Below are 25,471 nucleotides of genomic sequence, written 5' to 3' on the forward strand. Positions count from 1 at the left end.
CAAAAGGCTTAAATTTTATTAATAGAATGGTAGCCCGCAAATGGAGTGACTCCATGGATCATTACAAAGTCTAAAAATGGTAAGTACATGGAAAGGGCTACATTGAAATACAATGACCACTATTCTCCCTAACAACTTTGAATTCCATTATGCTCAGAACTTCGGTCGAGGATGATTGAATGAGAATCTTTGATATGCATTGTTGCTTCAAATGATCAAGTCTAGACTGATGCAGTTACTTGCCATAATCTCTAACTTTTGCCTAGATTTCCCTCTCAGGTATTTAATCAACCGGGATGATTATTTTCTATTTATGTCTCTAATTTTTGCCTAGACCTCCCTTTCGGGTTTTTAATCCACCGAGACGCTCATTTTTCCCAAGCTTCCCTTTCGGGTTTTTAATCCACCGAGACGCTCATTTTTCCCAAGCATCCCTTTCGGGTTTTCAACTAGCGAGCTATTCTTTTATTTTTCTAGGCAAAGTATTTCTTGACTGCATTGACATTCACATGACGAGGGAGCTCCTCACCATCCATATTCGTAAGGGTCATTGCACCGCCAGAGAAGGCTCTCTTAACAACATATGGGCCTTCATAATTAAGAATCCAGTTTCCCCTAGAATCAGTTTTGAAAGACAAGATCTTTTTGAGCATGAGGTTGCCTTCTCTGAATACGCGAGGTCGAACCTTCTTGTCAAATGCTTTCTTCATTCTCTTTTGATATAATTCTCTATTACACAAAGTTGTCATCCTCTTCTCTTCAATCAAACTCAATTGACTATATCTTCTTTGACACCATTCAACCTTAGACAATTTGGCTTCCATCAAGACTCACATTGATGGGATCTCAACCTCTACAGGGAGCACTACTTCCATGCCATACACAAGAGATAAAGGGGTTGCCCCTGTTGAAGTGGGTACAAATGTATGATACCCATGCAAAGCAAAAGGGAGCATCTCATGCCAATACTTATATGTGACAACCATTTTTTGGATAATCATAATATTTTTATTTTTAGCTTCAACAAACCCATTCAAATTAGGTCTGTAAGGAGAAGACTTATGATGTTCAATCTTGAAGTCGTCATAAATCTCTTTCATCATCTTATTATTCAAGTTCAACCTATTATCAGTGATCATCTTACTTGGAACACCATACCATAACCTGCTCGGTCACATTAGTATAAGACGCTACTTCAACCCATTTGGTGAAGTAATCAATAGCCACCAGAATGAAACGATGTCCATTCGAAGCTCTGGGCTTAATCATACCAATCATGTGAATTCCCCACATAGACTAAGGCCATGGGGATGAAATAATATTGAGAAGAGTAAGAGCCACATGAGTCTTATCAATATAAATATGGCATTTATGACACTTCTTCACATATTTACAACAATCTGATTCCATTGTCAGCCAATAGTAACCCGCCCTTAACATCTTTTTAGCCATTGCATATCCATTGGCATGAGTACTAAAGGATACTTCATGAACTTCTTGCATTAACATGTCTGCTTCGTATCTATCCATGCATCTGAGCAATACCATGTCAAAGTTTCTCTTGTACAACACATCTTCATTCAGAAAGAAATTTTCAGCCAGTCTTCTCAAAGTCTTCTTATCTTTGCTGGTTGCCCTAAGCGGGTACTCCTGACTTTGGAGGAAACACTTGATATCATGATACCAAGGCTTATCATCTGTGACTTCTTCTTCTGCGAATGCATGGGTAGGCCTATCAACGTGCATAATTATGATCTAAGGCACATAATTTTGATGATTTACTTTATACATAGAAGACAAAGTAGCTAAAGCATCCACCATCTGATTCTCTTCACGAGGTATATGATGAAACTCAACTTTCTTGAAGAAAGTCAATAACCTCCTTGCATAATCTTTGTAAGGAATCAATCCAGGATGGTGAGTTTCTAATTCTCCTTTAATATGATTAACCACCAAGGTTAAATCTCCATATACATCTAGAATCTTAATTCTTAAATCAATGGCTTCTTCAAGACCCATGATACAAGCTTCATATTCTGCCGTGTTATTCGTACAAACAAACATAATTCTTACAGTGAAAGGGATATGAGAACCCTGAGGAGTAATGATGATTGGCACAATTCCATTACCATAAGCATTAACAGCTCCATCAAACACTAAACCCCACTGGGATCCAAGCTCTGGTCCTTCATCCGGAAATGGTTAATCACAATCTTTAGCTTTTAAGTACATAACATCTTCACCAGGGAAGTAAAACCTGGTGGATTGATAATCATCTGTTGGCTGGTGAGCCAAATGATCTGCAAAAATACTTCCTTTAATCGCTTTCTAAGTATGGTACTCAATATCATATTAAGATAATAACATCTTCCAACGAGCAATCCTCCCAGTCAAAGAAGGCTTTTCAAAATATACTTGATTGGATCCATTTTGGATATCAACCAAGTGCTATTATTAATCATAAACTGGCCTAGATGTTTGGCAACCCAGGATAAAGCACAACAAGTCTTCTCAAGCATGGAGTACCGAGACTCACAGTTTGTAAACTTCTTACTTAGATAGTAAATGGCATGCTCCTATCTACCAGTTTCATCTTGTTGTCAAAGTACACAACCCATGGACTCTTCTAACAAAGTTAAGTAGATGATCAATGGTCTTCCTTCCACTGGAGGAGACAAGATAGGAGGTTCAAGAAGATGCTCTTTGATGTTGTCAAAAGCTTTTTGGAAGTCTTCTATCCAAACACAACCTTGATCTTTACAGAGAAGCTTGAAGATTGGCCTACATGTGGCGGTCATGTGAGATATAAACTTGGAAATGTAATTCAGATGCCCGAGGAATCCTATGACTTGCTCTTCTGTCTTTGGTGTAGGCATCTATCGAATAGCTCTGACTTTACCAGGATCTACCATAATACCCTTCTATATGACAATGAATCCCAACAACTTTCCTGAACGGACACCAAAAGCACACTTATTAGGATTCAAGCAGAGTTTAAACTTTCTTAAATGCTCAGCTTCAACAAATATTCAACATGATCTTCTTCAGTTTTAGACTTAGGAATTATATCATCGACATAGACCTCTATCTCTTTGTGCATCATGTAATGGAAAAGAGTACTCATGGCTCTCTGGTATGTTGCACCAACATTCCTTAAACCGAAAGGCACCCGTCTATAGCAGAATGTTCCCAAGGGTGTAATAAATGTTGTCTTTTCCATGTCATTGGGTTCTATCTTGATCTGATTATAAGCAGAGAAACGATCCATAAAGGAGAACACATTGGAGTTGTATTATCTACCAACATGTCAATGTGTGGCAGAAGAAAATCATCCTTTGTGCTAACTTTGTTCAAACCTCTATAATCAACACACATCCGAACTTTTCCATTCTTCTTTGGAACAGGTAGAATGTTGGCTACCCATTGAGGATACTCAGAAGTAACAAGGAAACTAGCATCAATTTTCTTCTAAAGCTCCTCTTTGATCTTAACATCCATATCAGGATGAGTTCTTCTCAACTTTTGTTTAACTGACGAGTGCTCTGGCTTCAATGGCAATATATCCTCCATAATACCAGTATCAAGACCTGGAATATCATGATAAGACCAAGAAAACACATCCACATATTCTCTAAGAAGCTCTACCATCCTCTTCTTAACATCTGGGCAAAGTAGTGCCCCAATCCTGACTTCTTTCTTGTTCTCTTCAGAACATAAATAAATCACTTTCAAAGGATCTTTATGAGGTTGAATGGTCTTTTCCTCGTGCTCAAGCAAATGGGAAATCTCATCAGGAATCTCTTCAACATCCTCTTCTTCCATTTCAAACACAAGGAATTCAAAGTTGGGAGAGGGCATAAGGTCATTATTTTCAATGGGTTTAATAATCAATCTGCACAATGATTTTATGATTGATTTTAGAATATGAACAAATAAACGCTCAAGTACGATGCATATATAAAAAGTGATTATTATCTTGGTTTTTATTTACCATTCTTCAGAAAAAGTAAAAAGAGAAAACATAATAGGGATAAACAAAATAACATTTTATTAATGATGATAAAACTTGAAACAAAGCCCACATAGATTCAATTTCACCTTGGGCATAATGAAAGGATTTTTGAAAATAACAAAAACATATTACTTTGACAAGTGAACAATAGAGGGAACTTCAACAGTAGTCCAATTCTGGCACATCAATACATGCATCACAAAGTTTGGCGCTTCTTATTCTTGATCATCTTCTAGGATTGCAACAACAGATTGATCTTTGGAGTGGATGAAACCAATGAAGCGGTAAATTCATGACCATTAAGTTGTGGATAAACTTGACATTATTAAAACCAGAGTCGCCACCATGCTTTTATTGTTTCCAAAGGAAAAGGGAAAAGTACGAACAAAACTCAAAGATAAGAAGTTTTCAAATCAAAACTAATAAAATGCCAGATATTACAAGTAAGGGGGTTGGTTACATAGGGAAGGTGTTAGCACCCAAAGTGTTATAGTTACTCCTAGGGAGCCTTTTTTGTGTGCAACTGATTTGGTCTAAATGATGTTTGATAAAATATAGTGTGGGGGGATGAGAAAAAAGAATTCGTTGATTATATTTTTGTGTTTCACAAGACCTTCGGTCTTATGCCTACATGCCAACATAAAAATGAGGGATCAAAACCCCGTAGTTCGTGGTAAAAATTTCAAAGAAATTGGTGGATTGATTTTAACAAAAATTTAAATGAAAGGGCACAAAAGGCCAAACATTTGAATGAGGTTGTTAGTTATTTTTATCCTTTTGAAATTAAATTCAATATGGTTAAGTTTATTTACAAATTTGATTATGGAAAAGTTTTAAAAATTCAATGGCCTAAGGCCAAGGTTTTTAATCATTAAAACATGTCTAAGTTCGAAAACACAAACAGAAGAAGGTTTTTGAAAAGAGGGAGAGATTTTGAAATTAAATAAGTGGGAGGAGATAGAGGGACATTCCTAGACAAAAATTAAAAGTTAAAAGTTGAAAAGATCTGACCAATGGGATGCAATCCAACAGACAAGAATGTCATATAGAAACCCATTTTCCTTTGGACTTTAGCAAGAAACAAGCAATAAAAAATATCCCAGCAAACCATATAAAGACCAAGGCATCAAATAAAGATAGCCACAATATTCAAGCAAGCAATCCAATAAGCAGCAGTCTTCAATATCTTCCAATGTATCAAATGAAATATTCCTTGATCAACTCAGAACAATCACCAGACATAAATAATAACAGTATAACAATTAAGCACAAAGACAAAGTAACATATGAATAAAGGGCACTCAAGGTCCCGCATCAGATGAAAGCACAATCAAGGATAGCTCAGTCTCGGATAGTGGCATTGCCCAAGTCCTTTAGCATAAGGAATATTGCCTAATCCTAAGTACAAAAGATCAGATAAAGTCCAACTGTCCACCAAGATGTTTTTTAGGGTTTTTGTTGTTATTAGGTGTTTTAAGGTCCTAAGACCACAAACAAAAACAAAGACAAACAAACAAATATATACAATCACAAGATATGGCTCAAGTGAGCAAAGTGAAAAAGGACTGAAACATAAACAAGTTGCATGGAATGTAAATGGAAATGAATGATAAAGGTACTGAAATTTAAATTGCATAAAGTAAATGACTTAAAAAAATAAAGCAACATGAATAAAAGTTAGTCAAGTGTTAGTCAAATGTTAGTGATGAGTTTTAATTGATTAAGTCATTCTTTGGAGAACACTCAACCATTCATTCACAAGTATGAATTCTTGAACCAAGACATCATCCATGAGAAGGGCTCCAACCTAGATAAATCAACAGGTACGACACTAGCTCTCATGAAAGGAAAAAAGGTCAAGTTTTCACACAATGCCTATAAGAATGAGAGACTTATAATCTCACTTACTAGAATGTTGTGTCTTGAGGGACATAGTTAGCTCTATGTTAAGCAATCGTAATTGGACTTATGTAGAAGTCACAACTAGCTGGGGTCGGGCACATAAAAATATGGGTGTTAATGCATGTTAGAGATTTGGCACAAAGAACCAAACTCCTAAAACATACCACACACTAAAAAAAGGGAATACATATCTCAGTCAGACTCATGTTGATTCATCTGACCCAAGGTCATTGATGAATCAACTAGCATTTAGATATTAGAGAAATCATTGGTCAAATGAAGGATTAGGAAATAATATGGATGAAGATGAAGAGGGAAGGGGAAAATAGAAACCCAAATTGATCATCAGAGGAATTTCATCTAATCAATACCATCCATTTATTTTGGGAGATGAAATGTACATTTCATCAATCCCTTAAATCCAATGGTATTGATCAAATAAAAGTCAAATCAATCATGACTAATGCCAAAAAAAAAGTCACACATCACAAGACCATAAAAATGGCTCAACATAACTTTTAAACATTTAATCAATTAAAAATCAAATTAAAAATGAATTAAAATGCATTTTAAAAAGGAAAAAACCTCAAATCCCTTCAAAACACCAAATAAATGGGCAAGGGATTTATCCTAGGTCAAACAAGGTCAAAGGACTTTAGACAAAAAAATTCAATAATTTTGGAAAGTCAGGAGAATTTTAAAAATATTAAAAACAAGACAAAGATCATTTAATTTATGAAAAATATCAAAATTAATCCAAAAAATGATTTTAATTCAAAATATGGAAGAGGAAAATTTTTAAAGATTTTTTGTGAAAGTCCCATATTTTTTGGATTACAAATCTGATGGCCAACACACGTTATCCACCAAACACCCTAGTCAACACTCATGTAGCAATGGTATTCAAAATGGATGATCAGGATTAGAACGTGGCCTCAAGATCAGATGGTCTGGACAATACCAACACACCATTGGAGCCCTAACTACGGTCATCTTCTCTAGTGGACCTCACCAGACTGGTCCACCCTCAACTAACCAGAAAGTGAAAACTAAGGACATTACTTTAAAGAGAAAAAGCTCAGGAGCTCGAATCTGGCCTCAATTTTGTTCGATTCCAAATATATTGAGAGTTATGAGGAATTGAATTTTGAGGTACACGATACGAGTTGCTTCGATTTGACCTAAAAGTAACTCAATCTTGTTGCCTACATTGGTAGGTCTTCAGAAAACCAATAAACAAAGAGAATGATGGAGAATTGAGAGAGAATCGAAGGCTTGAAGTTTCTGAAAAATCACCTTTGTGTAGTAGTGATTTGGCTTGATCTCAATGTGCATCCACTCGGTTCTTCCCCCTCTTACTTGTAGTGATCAATTGAGATGAAAATGGAAATGAATCCTTGGAGTTTAAATCTTAACACAGAAGGAGAAATTTAAACTCGATTTCAAAGAAATCTTCAAGGAATTCTATGGAGTAGGGTTCTGGTTTAGCTTGGCAAGGGTTGGGCAATGTGTTTGTTCATTTCTGAAGCAATGCATTTGTATTTTTAGGCAAGGGAAATGCTTTCTACACCATTTGAATTTTGAGCCAAAAAATTGAAATCGAAGTGCATGGGTGCATGGGCATGTGCTAGGCCTAAAATTATCATTTCAAATCACTCCAATTCATGCATTTATTTTAATGATGTCACCACATGGAGCCATGCAAATCTAAATGAAAATTGCATTCAAATGTTGCCAAAACAAACCATGAGAAGAACCCATGTGCAAGTCCCTCAATTCTTGTCCAAATGAAGTGATATTTGATGATTTAGAAAGGTTACATCAAGGGGAACAAATTTTATGTTGAACACTTTTCCATTTGGAACTTGGATCGTGATGAATTGTGAGGTGGAAGTTGGAGAAATTAAACATGGTTGAAAATTTTCTAAGTACAAAGTCAAATGACCACTTCTTCCACATTGAATAAATTTTTCTATGAGCTCAAAATGAAAATGGTTTCTTTAAAAAAGTTGTATCTTTTCCATTCCTCTTCATGTTTGTAACAAATTTGACATCATTTGGATTTGGCATGAGGGAGTTATGGATTTTAGAAGTTGAGGGAAATGGCCCAAAATGACCTATAATATTTCCTCTTGGCACATGCCCTTGAGATTTGAATTTTACATTTCTCAAAGAATCAAAGTTGGAGAATACATATTTAAATTGATCATGAAACTTAGATGGCCTTCATATCATAAAAAATGAGCAAGTTATGGTCCTTGGAAATTGACCTCCTAACTAGGGCACAAACAAAATGACCTATAATCTTTCACCATAAAAAATGACTTTCCAAGAAAAACTAGCTCTTGAAGTCAACATGAAAGTTGTTTTTAATGTCATAAAAAGTATGTTTTCTCTTGGAATAATTTTAATATGACAAAAAATGTAGGAGATAGGGTCTAGGGAACCCCAATTTTGACTAGTTGACTTTCTCTGGTCAACCTCCTTGAACCAACTTGAAAACTTGAAGTTACTTTGATATTTGGGACTCATGGAGGATCATATATGCTTGAGATTATGTATAATTAAGTATCCCTTGATATTTTTGACCAATTATTGAAGAAATTTTCTAAGGAAGTCACACAAGATACCTAGATGAATTAGGGCTTCCAAGGAAAATAAGCTTCAAACTCTTGATGCATTCTTGATCAAAATGACAAATTATGAACATGGGTATCCATATATGATGCTTAGAACCAATGTTAACCTTTTCTTGACTGATCTCTTTGCATTGAGAGTCTCAAACCTTAATTGTGAGCTTGGTGAGGCACAGGTGGACACACACACTACCTACAGAAGAAACAACACTAAAGATAGGCATATTTTTAGTATTTTGGTTAGTAAAGAAAATAAAGTATGATACAATCAAGTGTGTTTGGTGATCTCTCCCAATGCAAACCCAATGAATGGGGGGTGAGGAGGACATTAAGGTGTGATCCCAAAGTCAATGCAAATGATGAGATATCATGAGGGATATTAGGGTCAAAATTGGTGTCTTACATCCAACACTGTAAAAAACTTCTTGAATACACTTCAATTATCTACGAGTTGAACCAGGAGATAAGTCTAAATGAAATCTTTTTTTTTCAATATGTTTAACAACTTGACCCCATCCAACATATTGACCATTCTCCACAACTTGTTGGGCGTCTTTAAAATAATTCATGGATGCCTCATTCTTCTTTACATCATTTTTAACTACAGAAAGGTCTTGGAACAAAGTTCCCACAACTTTTCCAGCATCAATATACGAGAACAAAGAGAGATGACTTACCAACATGGCCTGTTCGCCACCCACAATCACTAACTTTCCATTTTTCACAAATTTCAACTTCTGATGGAAGGTTGACGTCACTTCCCCAACTTCGTGAATCCATGGACGACCCAGGAGACAACTATAGGCGGGATGGATATCCATCACTTGAAACGTAATATGAGATAAGCACGGACCTATCTTTAACGGGAGATCAACTTCTCCAGTCATAGTTTTCCTCGAGCCATCAAAGGCTTTCACACAACCCCACTGAACTTCATTGAAGCACCTTGATAAGAGAGCTTGGACATATTAGAAGTTGGCATAACATTCAGAGAAGAGTCAGTGTCAACCAACACATTGGACAAAACATATTCTTGACAATGCATGGAAATGTGCAAATCCAAATTATGATTCCTCCCTTGCTCAAGAAATTCTTCATGACTAAAGCTCTGATTTTTACATGTAGTAATGTTGGCCACAATGCCATCGAACTGACAAATTGTTACATCATGATCTACATAGGCTTTCTCCAAGACCTTATTCAAAGCCTCATTGTGTGGTTCATAATTCATCAACAAAGATAAGACATATATTTTGGATAAGGTATGCAATAATTGATCGACCACATTAAATTTACTTCTCTTAATTAACTTCAGTACTTCATCATGATCAGATTTCTGATTTACACCGTTGGATTGGGCATACCGCACAATAGGCCATCATGATATCAAAGGCCACCATAGATGAGTAAGGAAAGAATAGCTTCAAAGGCCATCATACTATCAGCATTAGCAAAAGAACAAGCTCCCTCAATCAAAATTTTTGAAGTTAACCCTCTGATACCTCCTTTGATAGTGATATTAGAATCTACGTCTGATTTCTTCAGATGAATAACTCCAACAATAACTTGAGATTCCAAAATCCATTCCAAACCATAAAAAGGAACCCTATCAAAAACAGGTATACCCAAAAGATAAGCATACTCCTCCTGGTAGGGAAAAACTGATAGTCAGGAAAAGTGAAACATCGGTAGACGAGATCGTAGAACTGAACTAGAGTATAAAGAAGTCAATCTTCAACATCAGTAGACAGAACAAACAAAAGTCTTGCAAATCAGTCTCTGAAATCATTAGGATCATCCACAAAAGATGTTATCTTTCTCAATTCTTTAAGATCAAGACATCTGAAACTGTATTTCCGAGTATTCCTTCTTCCATTATCCATGGTCAAAATATTTGTGATGTTTGAAAAGAGAATCTCTAAGTTCCTTAAAACCTGAGAAAAAATGCTCATGAATGCAATGAGTGCATGACGCAACAACCACAAACAAGATCACACAGGACACACAAGCAAGGTCCAAAGGTTTGGAGGCACGAGCATGGAGCCAAGGGTAAGAACTAACCCACAAGGTATGTACTAAGGGTATAATCACCTGTAGAAAAAGGTTCTCAAAAAGTTCTCAGAGTCATAATTCCATCTTTTGGATACTACCGACTTAAACAACTAGTCTCCAACCAATAATATTCTCAAGAGAAACTCATCTGATTGTAGTATCATGTAATAACTAATTCAAGTTTACAACTGAATAGCCACCGCACTACATCCTAAAAGGCCCATATGAGTTAAGGGTATTAAGGTCCTCAGCTTCTCGAGCTCCTAGGTCAGAAAAAGTAATGCCAATTATGACTACTTGTAAGACATCAGTAATCCCAAAGGGGCCTCCACTGAGTGGAGGATCTCAAGTCAGCTCATTAAGGATTAACTCCACATAAGCCAAACAAGACTACACCACCCTCCTATCATAAGAGCACTCAAGTCTGGATAAAAGACTTATCTCACCATATAGAGATCACCAAGCACCCAGACATAATAAACAATAACAAACAACAACAAACATAATATACACAACTAAACAAAGGTAGGATAAACCCACTGAGGACTACTCCCTAGAAGAGTCGCCACTTTTTTGTAGAGGTAAAGGTTTTGAGATTAAGCTATTGATTAACTTAACTCACAAAGCAAGAGCCGTCACCGCGCTTTTATTATTTCCAAAGGAAATGGAAAAAGAACGAACAAAACGCAAATAAGTTTTAAAACAAAACTAATTAAAAGAGATAAGGGTCCAGGGGTTAGTTATACAAAGGGAAGGTATTAGCACCCTAAACATATATAGTACTCTATAGTACACTCTTTGAAAATCTATACATTTTGGCTTTAACAATTGGTGTTGTTTGAAAAAGATATGGCAGATGAGAAGAGACGTGTTTTTTTTTATAATTTTTGTGTTTGCCAACACTTCCTGAGTCTCATGCCTACGTACTAACAAAGTGCAATGGACTATCAAAAACTCGTAGTTCATGGTAAAAATAACAAAGATATTTGTTTTGATTCTTTTTTAATGAAAATACATTTTATCATTTTAAGGAGAACACTCAACTGGCCACCCACGAGTATGAGAATTTTGCATCACCACAGAGAAGGGCTCCAACTTGGATAAAGATCAACAAGTATGCCACTATCTCTCTTGGGTGGAAAAGAATTATCATCAATACTATGGGGATAGGAGAATTACATCTCAACTATGGAAATGACTCATGTCTAAACTTTGAGAAAAAGGTTTTAAAAGAAAAAGTGCACAAAGGGCACAAAATAATTTGAAAGAGTTATGTAATTGTTAAGTATTTTGAAATTGGTTTTGAATATGCTTAAGATGTATTAACATTTATTAAGAAAAAAATTTGAAAATCACTTGACAAAAGTCAAGGTTTATTAAGAAAGTAGTTCAAGTTTGAAAGCAAGAAGGTTTTTAAAAAGAAGAGAAGATTTTGAAAATAAAAGAAGGGGAGGAGATGGAGAGACTATCCTATAACATAAAGTAAAAGCTAGGGAGGAAAGATCTAACCAAGAGATAGCAAGCTTTATGACATGAGTAAAGCAAGAATTCCCTCATTTGGATTAAGCCTTAATCAAGCCAAATAAGCAAAGAATAATCAATGTGCTAGATGAAACCAAAGTAACCAAGCCAAGTCTTCAAAAGAAACCCAAAGTCAAAGGTACCAAATGAATCCCAAGGTCTCAGATCACAAACTCCCAAAGCAAAGGTCAAGGTCCTAGTTCTAAGTCCATAACTCCACAAAAATGCCAATCATAATAGCCTTAAGTCGATGAATCAAGAGAAGCAATTTCTTTAGGGGGATGGGGTTCCTTTATTAATGTATTTATAAGAAAAATAAGTCCAAATGGACAAAGAAAAAAGAGCATAAACATAAACAAAGGTCGAAGTGGACAAAGAGCAAATAACATAAGAACAAACAATATGATATGAGATGCTAAAATAAAAGCATAAAGTAAATAGCAAGAAATAAAGAGGATAAGATAAATGACATTAAAGTAAAGTTAATACAATAGAATGTTAATAAGTTATGTTAGTAATCAAGAATAGAAAGGCAATTTGTCATATATGGGAGAACACTAAACTATTCACCCACAAGTATGAAAATATGGACCTCTACATCACCATGAGAAGGGCTCTAACTTCGATAAAATCAACAAGTATGCCACTATCTTTCTTAGGTAAAAAGGAAACAATATTTTTCACACAATACCATGGGGAGTAGGAGACTTGCAATCTCACTTATGAAAATGACTTGCTTTCAGATTCAAGACAAAATTAGCGCTATCTTAAGCAATCGTAATGGGACTTATATAGAAGTCATAACTATCTGAGGCCGATCAATAATAATATTTGTGTTAATACATGCTAGAGAAATTATATGTAAATTATTCTCCTAAAGTTATGCCCTAAAAAAGAGAGGATGGATCACTCACAAAGGCTAGGAGAGTGGCCCATTACATCAATCAGTACTTCATGATACTTAGGACAGACTTATGCATAATTCCAAAGTACCTTAAATAATTCATGATCAATTAGGAGGTAGATTTGAAATGATGAAAGTTCATCAATTAACAATCCACACCTCATGAATAAGATGGACAGAAACCATGCAATTGATCAAGAGATGAAAGGGAAGAGAAAGAAATGAAGAAGTAGAAGACAAGGGAAACCAAATCCAAATTGGATCAAAGGCTTGATCAAGTCATCATCAAAATTAATCATCCATTTTGGTATATTAGGGTTTTTCACCCCATCAACATCCAAGATCTATTGAGTTTGATGAGACCTATGATCAAAATAGCCAAGATCCAAGGCTAGTAGAAATCAACAAAGGTCAAACAAACATAAAATGCAAGAAAATAAAATAAAATGCATCAAAATACTTTTAAATTTAATTTTAAAAGGGGAATAAAAGAGAAAATCCATAAAGCCCTTAAAAACACCAAATAAATTGCTAAGAAAATTATGGAAGGTTGAAGATAAAGTAACAAACATAAACATTTTTTTCTGAAAATTTATATGCATTAAAGTATTTTTAAATAAATTGAAACAAAGGAGAAAAGAGAAAATTCAAGAAAAATAGAAAATCAAGAAAATAAAATATGAAAAAATAAAAATCAGATGAAGAAAAATAAAAGAAAATTTTAGAAATTATTTTGGGATTTTTTGGATAAAAGATGAATTTTCTATGAATATTTAAAGAAAATGAAATTTAAAATGAAAAAATTAAAAGAAATAAAATAAGAAAAAACAAGGGACGTTGGATCTGACCTCAGGAAACTGACGTGGCCGGTCTAACAACCATCAGGCTAGGGCACATGTTGGAAATTTACTAGAATAAAACACAGGAACACAGTCAAAATGGACCAATCAAAACATTTCAAATCTCTAACGTTGATACAAACTCAGATGACCTGAAATAAATTCGATCATCTTCTCCGGTGATCCCTCACTGAAGTTTCATGGTTTGGCAAATTCATAACATGAGACCACCACCAATATGATCGCCTCCTCATCATAAATTCAAGTTCATGCTCAAAATGCATTTACCTAAACTGAGCATGGAGAATTTCAGAGAAGTTTCAGAAATAAGCAAGCTACGAAAAATAAAATTAAATGATGAGCACGATCAATCAACACCAGATAAGTTAAGGGAAAGCATCTGAGAGTGAATAATTACTTTGTGGTAACTTGTTTGAGTTCAAATGATGCTCATAACTACCTGTCCAAATGATGATCAAAATTTGATGAAGCTTGATTTGTTCAGGGCACTTCAGAAGGTCTTAGAGCTTGGGAATTTTTGCAAAAGCTTCAAAGAAGACCGAAGGTGCTAATGGAATCAAGAAATTAGATTGAAACAAGCTAAAATTCAAAACACGGTAGCTCAATTTTATGGAAAAATTTCAGAGTGCAGCAGAGGCTTCTTGGCTCTCAAAAGCTTGGGAATGAAGAAAATATGTTGCTCAATTTATAGGTAAGTGATTAGTGATATCATACTTACCAAATGATGCTCAATTCAGAAAAACGAATTTGCGCATGGGGTGAGAAAAGTGTGACTATCAAAACCATCAAAACTCAGCCAAATCATACGTTTTATGAGTCATTTAACTTCTGGTTACTTGATCAAACAAGTTTAGGTCTAAAACGCATGGTAATTTGGCTTGTAATTGAGGATTAGTGAAGTCCAAAATTCCGATCATGATGATTTCTTTAGTTCCGAGTCACCCTGTTTAATTCAATTGTGCATCTTGCTCATGAGGCTTTTTGATCCCATTCTTCTTGAAATTTGTTGACATCACATCAAAGATTACAATGTTCCAAGAAAGGCTGCATTTGGATGTTTGAGCACAAAGTTATGACACGTTGAAGTTGGCACGAAAATCTGGTAATGCAACTTGAAAAAATTCCAAGTCCTAAGTGGCTGAAAATGACGTGTAATGTCTCAAAGAATTCCATGGCCTTCCAAGTATAGTTTGACTTTGATCATTGAGGAAAACTTGTATAGGGCATCACAAATGATATTGTGAAAAACTAATCAGCCTCAAATGTTATAATCCTTGAAAGTTAAGAAAAAGTCACTTGAAAATAGGTCAAATATCACTAAGTGGACAAATGACCTATAATGTATTCAAACTTTTGATGATCCTCCAAGAATAATTGCCTCTTATCATGTAACAAGAAGTTGTAGAGGATATTGAGAAGATTCATATGCAAAAAGAGTCATTCAAAAATGTTGAGAATTGAAGGAGTTATGATCCTTTGAACATTGACTTCGAATGTTGATTTTTTGGTCAAACCTCTTAGAATAAACTTGTGTACTGGACTTTTATTGAATTTAAAGGTACATGGATGATCATATGAACTCAACATAAGGTGTCCTTGAATGTATTTTGACTGAATTTCTCAAAGTTTGAGGTAACTTATTGAAGAAGACGTGGAAATAAACACATGAGCCTTTGACTTATCTTGAGAAATAAGCAACGAAGCTTTTAGATTCTCTTGATAAAAATGAGATTGAAAGATTCTTGAGAATCTTAGAGATCGTATTTTGAGAAATAAGCCCCATTTAGAATCAATGGTTGACCACACTTTTACTTGAGGAATCAACAAAAACCCTAGCTGAGGAACCATGCTTGATGCTCTTGATGAAAAGCATTGCCTTGCACAATAAACTTAAGGAAAACAAGACATATTTTTGCTATTTTGATTAGTGGTTAGATAAGTAATTAACATATAAACACAAAGGTAAAACACCAACAAACAGGTGCTTGATGATCCCTACAAAAGGCAAACCCAAAGATGAGAGGGGGGGGGGGGGGACAAATATGTGATCTTGTTTGTATGCAAGGATCGCTTTCCTTTGTTTTCGTGGTTCCACGAACTACAAATACTCTGACTCTCTCATTGCCCAGTGAGAATACGTAGGCATGAGGATGTGAATCCTTGGCGAGCATAATACTTATTTATTCCTTCTTCCGCATTAGGGCACCATTCATATCTTTCATGATCCATTATCCACCTTCAATCATTAAACCGTTCACCCCAGTGTCATATTGTTTCTTTGAAATCAAATAAATTTTTCTTTGGAATTCCCTGTATACCCTTTTAGGGCGCCTCATGAAAAGTCCACATTTTCACCTAGAGTTGTTTGGATTGTACCCATACATTTAATTCTTCTTTTTCGGACCAACCATACAATGATACCATGCCTTAGGCCCCTCACTTGTGGTTTGTGCCACCTTCCCTCTACGGTACAAATTCCATTTCTCCTTTGGATTCTAATGTATACCTTGACCTTTGGTTTCAAACTATACCTCTTCTGTCACTTGTTACCAAACATCCAATTTTGTGACTTTGGTCATTCATCCCATTCTTTTCCATAATGCATTCATATTCTACCTTCATTCACTTCATGTGATATACCCTATTCTTCGAGCCAAATACAATATACCTTTGAGCTCCACCTTGAACCTCTTTGTGAACCAATAGCCGATTTGTTTGTCTTGTTAGGCCTTGTAGCTTAGACAAACATCTCCTTACTTACTTTGCAGCCGTATACAGGCAACCCTTTCTTTTTCGGTTATTCCAATATAGAGATACAATGCCTTAGGCCCCTCACTTGTTGGTTCATACCAATTTACTCTTGGATTCATATTTTCACCCCTTGTTGGAGTTCAAACAACACGTTTCTTTGGTTTAAACCATTAATAACAAGAAATCGTATCATTTTTTAGGCATATTTCACTTGTTATACGTCTATGTTTTTATCCATTTTATCACCTTTTACTTTCATTTTATTTGTTTTGCAGTTGCTATCCGATTTCATTGGAGTTTTAGAAACCTCACGGAAAAGAAGCGAAGAAGGAGCCAAAGTGGAGCAAAAGAGTTAATTTTAGCCAATCTGAGCAAATGGTGTTCTCCACCTGTTAGATGGCATTCTCCATCTCCACTGGCCGCCACATCATTTAATGAGCAAGACAATGGCGTTCACCATTGCCTTAATGGAGTTCGCCATCTTCACGCAGAAACAGAACTGCGCTAGTGGGGCAGTTTCTTAGCAGTTTTTAACCATTTCTCCCTCCACTAATGCAGCACGTCCAAGGCAGTTACCAGGCATATGAACTCTATATATAGAGCCAATTTTTGAGTGTTGGACATCAAATTAAACCCGCGTAGAAGCTCTGTCAAAATTCCGTCTTAGTCTTAGGCAGAAAATTACCTGTAAAAGTGGCAATAACTTACATCGAAGGATTGTCACACCTTTTTATTTCCATACCATTTGTATTTTGGATCAAGAACAGGCTTGCTGTTATTTTCAAGTTCAAGTTAATTCAAGTTTTATTTTATGAAATTTCAGGGTCCGTTTTACCGCTTTTGATATTTGTATGTTTTACTATTTTTATTACTTGCATGCCATGCTGCTCTTAGTTTCGAATGCTTTGATTATGTTGTATTCAAATAATATCATGCCTTGCTAAATTATTTTGAGTTTGACTTATGAGGACCTTCGTTACCGACGGGACTCGGTAGAAATAATAGGCGTGAATGTATGATTTAACTATGTTATGGATTTAGTTTCCAAATGTATGTTTTACTGTTTTGGCACGAGAGTGTGAGACAAATAAAGGTTCAATCTGATAGTGCGAGAGTGTGAGGAAGGAACAGGATAGTGGAAACTAGGAAATTATCCTAAAAACAACGAAAGTACTTTAGGCATCGTTTAGGATCTTATTTACTTTTAAAATACGCTATATAATTAGAACGGGCGAGCGACAACATAATCCTGTGGTTAGAAGGTGTGGTCTTTTTTCGATAGTGCGAGAGTGTGAGACGGGACCTTTAAGTCGATATTTTCTACACAACACAATAGAATCGTATTTAGTTCCCAAGTTCTACCTAAGCCCTTAGGAACGCGAAATCCATATTTCTGACTCATTTGTTATCATAACTTTTAAACCGTTAGAAATTAGTATTTTCATTCCCGTTTATAAACTCATAGCCTTTAGCCTTATCTTTGCACTGTAACAATAGATAACATTAGCTTGACCATTATTCTATGTGGGTTCGATAATCTTTTAAAACTACACGGTAGGATGTGCACTTGCAATCATCATCCGACAGAAACGCCCGTCGTGATCAAGTTTTTGGCGACGTTGTCGGGGACTAATTTAGTCAATATTGTGAATCCTTTGTTGTGAAGTATAGACTAAGGAAAAAAACTTTCTTTCTTTTTCTTTATCGATTGTATGCCAGGAAATCGCTCTCAGAGCAAGGAGTTAGAGCAACCAATTGGCGATATCGAGCATTATCTTAATCTATAACGCAGAATCAACAATTTTTGTATTAAATACGATCTTCTAGATCCTATTATCCCAATTTCATAACTAGAACCAATTATAGCCGAAATACCAAAAACCGTCCGTTGAAGTATTATGATGTTTCATCGCAAGCATAACCACATAACAACATTGTTGCCCCTGCCATCAATCAGAACGATTTCGAGTTGAAACCTTCGCTATTATCAGTCGTTCAACAAAACCAATTTTCAGGTAATCAGACGACCCTAACTTACATCTGTCAGTGGTTGTGCAGTACACAAACACTATGAAAGCAAATGATGTCAGTCAAGAAGCGATTAGACTATGTCTTTTCACTTTTTCCTTAAGAGATAAAGCTAGAGCTTGGCTCCAGTCTCTACCTTCAAACTCAGTAACCACATGGGACGAGTTGAAGAAAGTCTTCTTAGCCCGACATTTTCCACCAAGAAAAATAGCTATGCTAATAGCTCAAATCAACAAATTTAAGCAAAAAGACAATGAATCTCTTTTCGATGCTTGGGAAGGATACAAGGACATGATGAAACTTTATCCACACCATGGACTTGAAGAATGGCTAATTATCCATACCTTATATAATGGTATGTTGTATAACACTAAGATGATTTTAAGCGTTGTCGCTGGCTTAGCTCAAATAGAAAAATCAACTCCGAAAAGAGGAATGTACGAAGTTAATGGCATATAATGCGTCAATGCTAAAGTGGATGCGCTTACTCGGAAGATTGAAAGCTTGGCCATAACACCAGCAACCACCGTGCTGCCATAACACCAAACTATGAATTATGTGGAACCCCTGGGCACACTAATGTTGATTGTCAGTTATTGGATGGTGTTCCTACCGACCAAATAAACTATGCTCAAGGAAACCCATATTCAAACACTTAGAATCTTAGTTGGAGGAACCATCTGAACTTTTCCTATAAAAGTAACAATGCTTTGTTTCCACCAAACCTAGCACTTGCTATTCCACCTGACTATCAGAAAGGAGCCCCTGTTGCTCCACAAGCACCTATAAAGTCAAATTTGGAGATCATGATGGAAAACTTTATGAATTCCCAAGCACAACAAAATAAAGACTTTGCAAATCAAAATGCTCATACAAGTGAACTGATGAAACAATTGCCAAATAAGTTTGATGTTATGGCTACCCATAACAAAATGTTAGAAACCCAGATCTCCCAAGTAGCCTATCAACAAGCCGCAATAGCAGCTCCAGCTGGAGCATTTCCTGGTCAACCTCAACCAAACCCAAAAGGCCACACTAACGCTATCACCATTCAAAGTGGAACAAAACTATATGAACCAACTGACCCCATAATCCAAAATTCGGCCATGTATCAAAATTTTGGTAAGGGATCCGAAAAATTAAACAAACCAACCAATGATGGAAAGAAAGACGAAATCGGAGAGGAAAAAGATAAAGAACCACCTTATGTGCCTCCGCCATCATACAAACCACTTGTACCTTATCCCCAAAGACTTGTTAAGTCTAAAAATGAAGGACAATTCAAGAAATTCGTAAAACTTCTGAAGCAACTTAACATAACCATACAATTCAAAGAAGCCATTACGCAAATGCCCTCATATGCTAAATTCCTTAAAGAGATTATTTCCAACAAGAAAAAACTTGAGGACAATGAAACCGTTATGCTTACTGCAGAATGTAACGTTATCATTCAAAACAACATGCCTCCTAAACTGAAAGACCCTGGTAGATTTTCCATACCATGTGTAATCGGAAAGTTTATCATAGACAAATCTCTATGCGATTTAGGAGCCAGTGTTAGTTTAATGCCCTTATCCACATGCTAAAAACTCAATCTACGATAATTAAGACCAACAAAGATGTCTCTACAACTAGTTGATTGTTCCATAAAATTTCTCGTAGGTATGCTAGAGAACGTTCCCTTTCGTATAGGATAATTCTATATTCCTACCGACTTTGTAATAATGGATATAAAAGAGGATTCCCACATCCCTAGTATCTTAGGAAGACCCTTTTTAGCCACAGTCGGAGCCATCATAGATGTGAAGAAAGGAAGGCTAACATTCAAAGTTGGAGAAGAAAAAGTTGAATTTATCTTAGCTAAATTCCTACAAGCACCAGCTATAGATGAATCATGTTGTTTCTTAGACGTCATCGACGAATGTGTGAAAGAAATGGATAAGGAATTATTTAATTATACTGAAGTACTGAAGATTCCGACACCTCCTATATTCGAAGATGATCATTGAAGTGAGTCGTCGTAGATGACAGTTTGAGAGAATGTCTAGCACTAACACCAAATCCAATACCATTCGCCGAGAAACCTTAAATAGAACTTAAAACACTACCCAAAGATCTAAGGTATGAATTCCTAGATACCAAACTTGAAAGACCAGTTATAGTCAACGCTGACTTAGGACAGATAGAAACCAAAAAATTACTCCAGGTCTTAAGAAAGTAGCCGACAACTCTAGGCTATAACATCTCCGACTTAAAAGGAATAAGCCCCTCTATATGTATGCATCACATGATGCTAGAGGAGGACTATAAAACCTTTAGAGAGCATCAGAGAAGAGTAAATCCTATCTTAAGTGATGTAGTCATAAAGGAGGTACAAAATCTATTAGAAGCAGGAATCATATACCCGATATTCGATAGTAATTGGGTCAGCCCGATACATGTCGTTCCAAAGAAGGGAGGTGTTATCATTGTTAGTAACGAGAGGGGCGAATTTGTTGCAAAAAGAACTCAAACCGGATGGAGAATGTGCATTAACTATAGAAAACTAAATAAAGCCACTCATAAAGATCACTTTCCATTACCCTTCATTGATCAAATGCTTGAACGACTGGCTAAACATTCTCACTTATGCTATTTAGACGGATACTCAGGATTCTTTCAAATTCCTATCCATCCTGATGACTAAGAAAATACCACTTTCACATGTCCTTATGGTACATTTTCCTATCGACGAATACCGTTTGGACCGTGTAATGCCCCTGCAACATTTTAGAGATGCATGATGTCGATCTTTGCTGATTCTATAGACGACATGATGGAAGTATTTATGGATGACTTCTCTGTTTGCGGGTAAGGATTTGAAGGATGTCTTTCGAACCTAGGAATGGTACTTGAGAGATGCGTTAAGGTCAATCTCGTATTGAATTGGGAAAAATTCCATTTCATGATTTGACAAGGAATTATACTTGGGCATGTCGTATCCGATCGAGGGATTGAGGTGGACAAAGCAAAAGTCGAAATTATAGAACATCTTCAACCTCCGAAAACCGTTAGAGAAATTCGCAGTTTCTTAGTACACGATAGTTTCTACCGACGATTCATTAAGGATTTCTCTAAGATAACAAAACCACTAACAAGCTTATTAACGAAAGACGCTGAATTCATATTCTACGAAGAGTGCTTAAAATCATTTGAACAACTGAAAAATGATCTTATTACTGCACCCATTATGAAACCACTTGATTGGAGTAAGCCATTTGAGATAATGTGTGACGCTAGTGATTACGCTGTTGGCGCAGTCTTAGGACAAAGAGATGATAAAAATCTCCATGCTATTTATTACGCAAGTAGAACCTTAGACGACGTGTAGATGAACTACGCCACCATAGAAAAAGAACTCCTATCTTTTGTATTCGCTTTAGATAAATTCCGTTCCTACTTAGTAGGAGCAAAAATAATTTTCTATACCGACCACACCGTAATTAGGTACCTATTAATTAAGAAGGACGCTATACCGAGAGTTTTAGGATGGATCCTACTCTTACAAGAATTCAATCTAGAGATCAAAGATAAGAAAGGCACTGAGAATGTAGTAGCAGATCATCTCTCTAGGATTGAGGATCTAAAACCCGAACAAGTGCCCATCAATGACGATTTCCCCTATGATCGACTTGTAGCCCAATTATAAATCGAATGTGAAATGATGGAATGCTATTTAATGTATACTACCACAAACACTAATGAAGTTATAGAATTTATTTGCACCAAGACCACCCTGCCATGGTATGCTGACTTTGTCAACTACTTAGCCGCTAAAGTGCTTCCACTAGACCTAACATACCAACAAAAGAAGAAATTTTTCCATGATCTTAAACATTATTATTGGGATGAACCACTACTTTTCAAGAGAGGCGTCGATGGTATTTTCCTTTGATGCGTCCCTGAATCGAAAGTAAATGATATCATACCTCACTGCCACTCTACATCCTATGAACGACACGCATGCACCTCGAAGACTTGTGTGAAGATCTTACAATCTGGCCTCTTTTGGGCTAATCTATGGAAAGATGTCCACATCGCGATTAAAAATTGCTACTGGTGCCAACGAACTGGCAATATCTCTAGACGCGATGAGATGCCACTAAAAGGTATCTTAAAATTATAAGTCTTTGATGTCTGTGATATAGATTTCATGGGTCATATCTCGTCTTCTTTTGGTAACAAATGCATACTCATTGATGTTGATTAAGTATCAAAATGGATCGAGGTAGTATCCTCTCCCACTAACGACGCATGAGTAGTGATTAAACTTTTCAAGAATAAAATCTTCCCTAGATTCGGTGTACCAAGATTCGTGACTAGCGAGGGAGGATCTCACTTCATTTCCAAAATCTTCGAAAGGTTGTTGCTGAAATATGGAGTCTGACACCAAGTAGCAACACCACATCACCCTCAAACAAGTGGGCAAGTTGAACTTTCCAATAGAGAAATAAAAGAAATTTTGGAGAAAAACGTTGCAACCTCTACGAAAGATTGGTCTTCAAAACTTCATGAAGCTCTGTGGGCTTATGGGACAACTTACAAAACCCTGATAGGAACAACACCATTCAAACTGGTCTATGGTAAATCATGTCACCTGCCTGTGGAACTCGAGCATAAATCTTATTGGGCCATTAAGACCCTTAACATGAATTACACAACTGCAGGCGAGAAAAGAATTTTAGATATCCATGAGCTAGAAGAACTTAGACTAGATGCTTATGAGAATGCTTGTATTTATAAGGAAAGAACCAAACAATGGAATAACAAACGAATTACAAGGAAGGAATTCAATGAGGGTGACATAGTCCTTCTCTTTAATTCTCGACTAAAATTATTTCCAGGAAAACTTCGTTCTAGATGGTGTGACCCGTTTGAGGTCCCAAAAGTTTTCCAAAGTGGAGTTGTGGAAATAAGGGGTAAAACCAATGACCCATTTGTTGTAAATGGGGAGCGACTTAAGCACTACCACAAGGTAGAAAATAAGGATTTCTGCATGAGCTACAAATTAGAAGAGTTGTCCGCTTTTTCAAAAGATTAGCACCGTTCCAATTAATGTCGAACTCCCAACATTAAACAAAGTGCTACGTGGAAGGCAATCCACGACCTTTAATTTTTATCTTTTCTTTTTAGTTGTTTTCATTTTTATTATTTTCACTCTATGTTTGTTTTTAATTTCTTTCTCTTTTCTATTATTATTATTACTATTACTATTATTACTACTACCTATTCTAACACTTCCATGGGGTAGCTTTTACTAACAATATAACATTTGTTTACTTTTAGGCTAATATAACTTACAATATCTTATCACTAACTAAGGAGTATGAAGCCTCTTGACAATATGGAGGTTGTATTTAGGAGCGAAAATCAGAGGCACCATTTTGACATGTTAGCACAGAGGGAAATGACACTTTCTATTTATCCAGATGGACTGACCCTGACCACCTTAGGACTAAGAGACAGTGTTATATACCTTCTAAACCATGTAGGTTGGGATACTTTTGTTGTGAGGAAGAGGTATAGCCAATACCGTAAGGTCACCCTTGAATTCCTGAGTTCCCTTTATTATGACCCTAATAGAGGAATAGGATTTGATAGACGCCTGACTACATTTTCGGAACCAAGTACCGTTTCACCCCACGCAAGATGGTTAAGTTTTTAGGATTTCCTAGTGAACCTGATACATACACCATTACCCCTGATAATGCATTTACAGACCTGGACCTTGACTTTTTCTGGGGAACCATAACCGGAAATTATCATCTTGAACCTCACACCATATTTTCCTAAAATATCCATAACCCTGCTATCCGCTACTTTCATAAGATCCTAGCTCATACCCTGTATGGTAAGGAAGAGAACATCATTGTTGTTTCTAGGAACATACTTTTTATTTTGTATTGTGCTTCCCAAGGGAGAGCAGTGAATGTCGTTGCCTTTATGTTAGCAAACCTAGGCAAGATTTCTCGAGAAACCCACAGTACTATTATCATTGGTGCATTAATAACTGTGTTTTTTGATTCTATAGGCTTGAGATACCCGCTTAACCATTTACATGCTTTTTGAGGTATCCTTCCCATGCACCTAAACTTCTGTTTCAACCTAGGCATCATTTCCAATTTAGGACAGACAGAGTTTGAGCTATTAATTGATAACAAAGTAGCCCAAAATTTTACACTGCCGAACCATGAGAAAACTAATGTCCACAACCGTCATAACTGGTTTTACAACTTATAGGGCCAAAGTGAGTCTCTTAAACCTCCATACAACCCTCAGCGTTATGAGAATCCATAGACATTTTTCCTGATGTTAATTCACACGCCTCGGGTGCACATCATGTCGTTCCCCCCGTTTGATTTCGGCACTACTATACATGCTCTGCAATCTGAAGTTGATTTCATCAGAGGAGAAGTCAATTCTCTTCAAGTGGATCTCCCCAGATTTATGGATGTTGTTAATGAGCAATTCGATCATGTTTTCCAGCAAGTTCATTCCTTGGAGCGCTCTCTCGGACTGAAGTGATAGCTAGTATTGATCGATTGTACTAGAGTTTTCATATTTTCTAGTTAAGTATTTTAATTGTCATCAGTATTTTTCCCTTTATTGTTAATTTTCAGTTTGTGTTTACTTTATAGTCAATATATCGACGTGAACATGTGTTACTCCTACCTTTAATTAATGTACTTTCCATTTCAGTCAATTATTTTATTTAATCGCTTATTATGTTCATTCTTACAAATTTTATGCTTCTTAGTTATAGCTA

General features: G+C 36.1%; 1 protein-coding gene and 1 non-coding gene across 2 annotated transcripts; one reads left to right on the forward strand and one right to left on the reverse strand.

The window, feature by feature from the left end:
* Positions 1-18,879: 18,879 nt before the first annotated feature.
* On the reverse strand, positions 18,880-18,986 carry LOC127124709 (small nucleolar RNA R71). The gene has a single exon (XR_007804170.1). It is a non-coding gene; the product is annotated as a small nucleolar RNA R71 (small nucleolar RNA).
* Positions 18,987-19,598: 612 nt separating this feature from the next.
* On the forward strand, positions 19,599-20,252 carry LOC127122911 (uncharacterized). Its single transcript, XM_051053185.1, has one exon. The coding sequence runs from the start codon at positions 19,599-19,601 to the stop codon at positions 20,250-20,252; it is 654 nt and encodes a 217-aa protein (XP_050909142.1).
* Positions 20,253-25,471: the final 5,219 nt, after the last annotated feature.

This window comes from Lathyrus oleraceus, chromosome 2 (assembly GCF_024323335.1).
Source record: "Lathyrus oleraceus cultivar Zhongwan6 chromosome 2, CAAS_Psat_ZW6_1.0, whole genome shotgun sequence".
Lineage (NCBI taxonomy): Eukaryota > Viridiplantae > Streptophyta > Magnoliopsida > Fabales > Fabaceae > Lathyrus > Lathyrus oleraceus.

What these genes read in the sequence shown, in the direction of transcription:
- LOC127122911 (XM_051053185.1), top strand. Translation starts at nt 19,599, where the DNA reads ATGTTAGAAACCCAGATCTCCCAAGTAGCCTATCAACAAGCCGCAATA.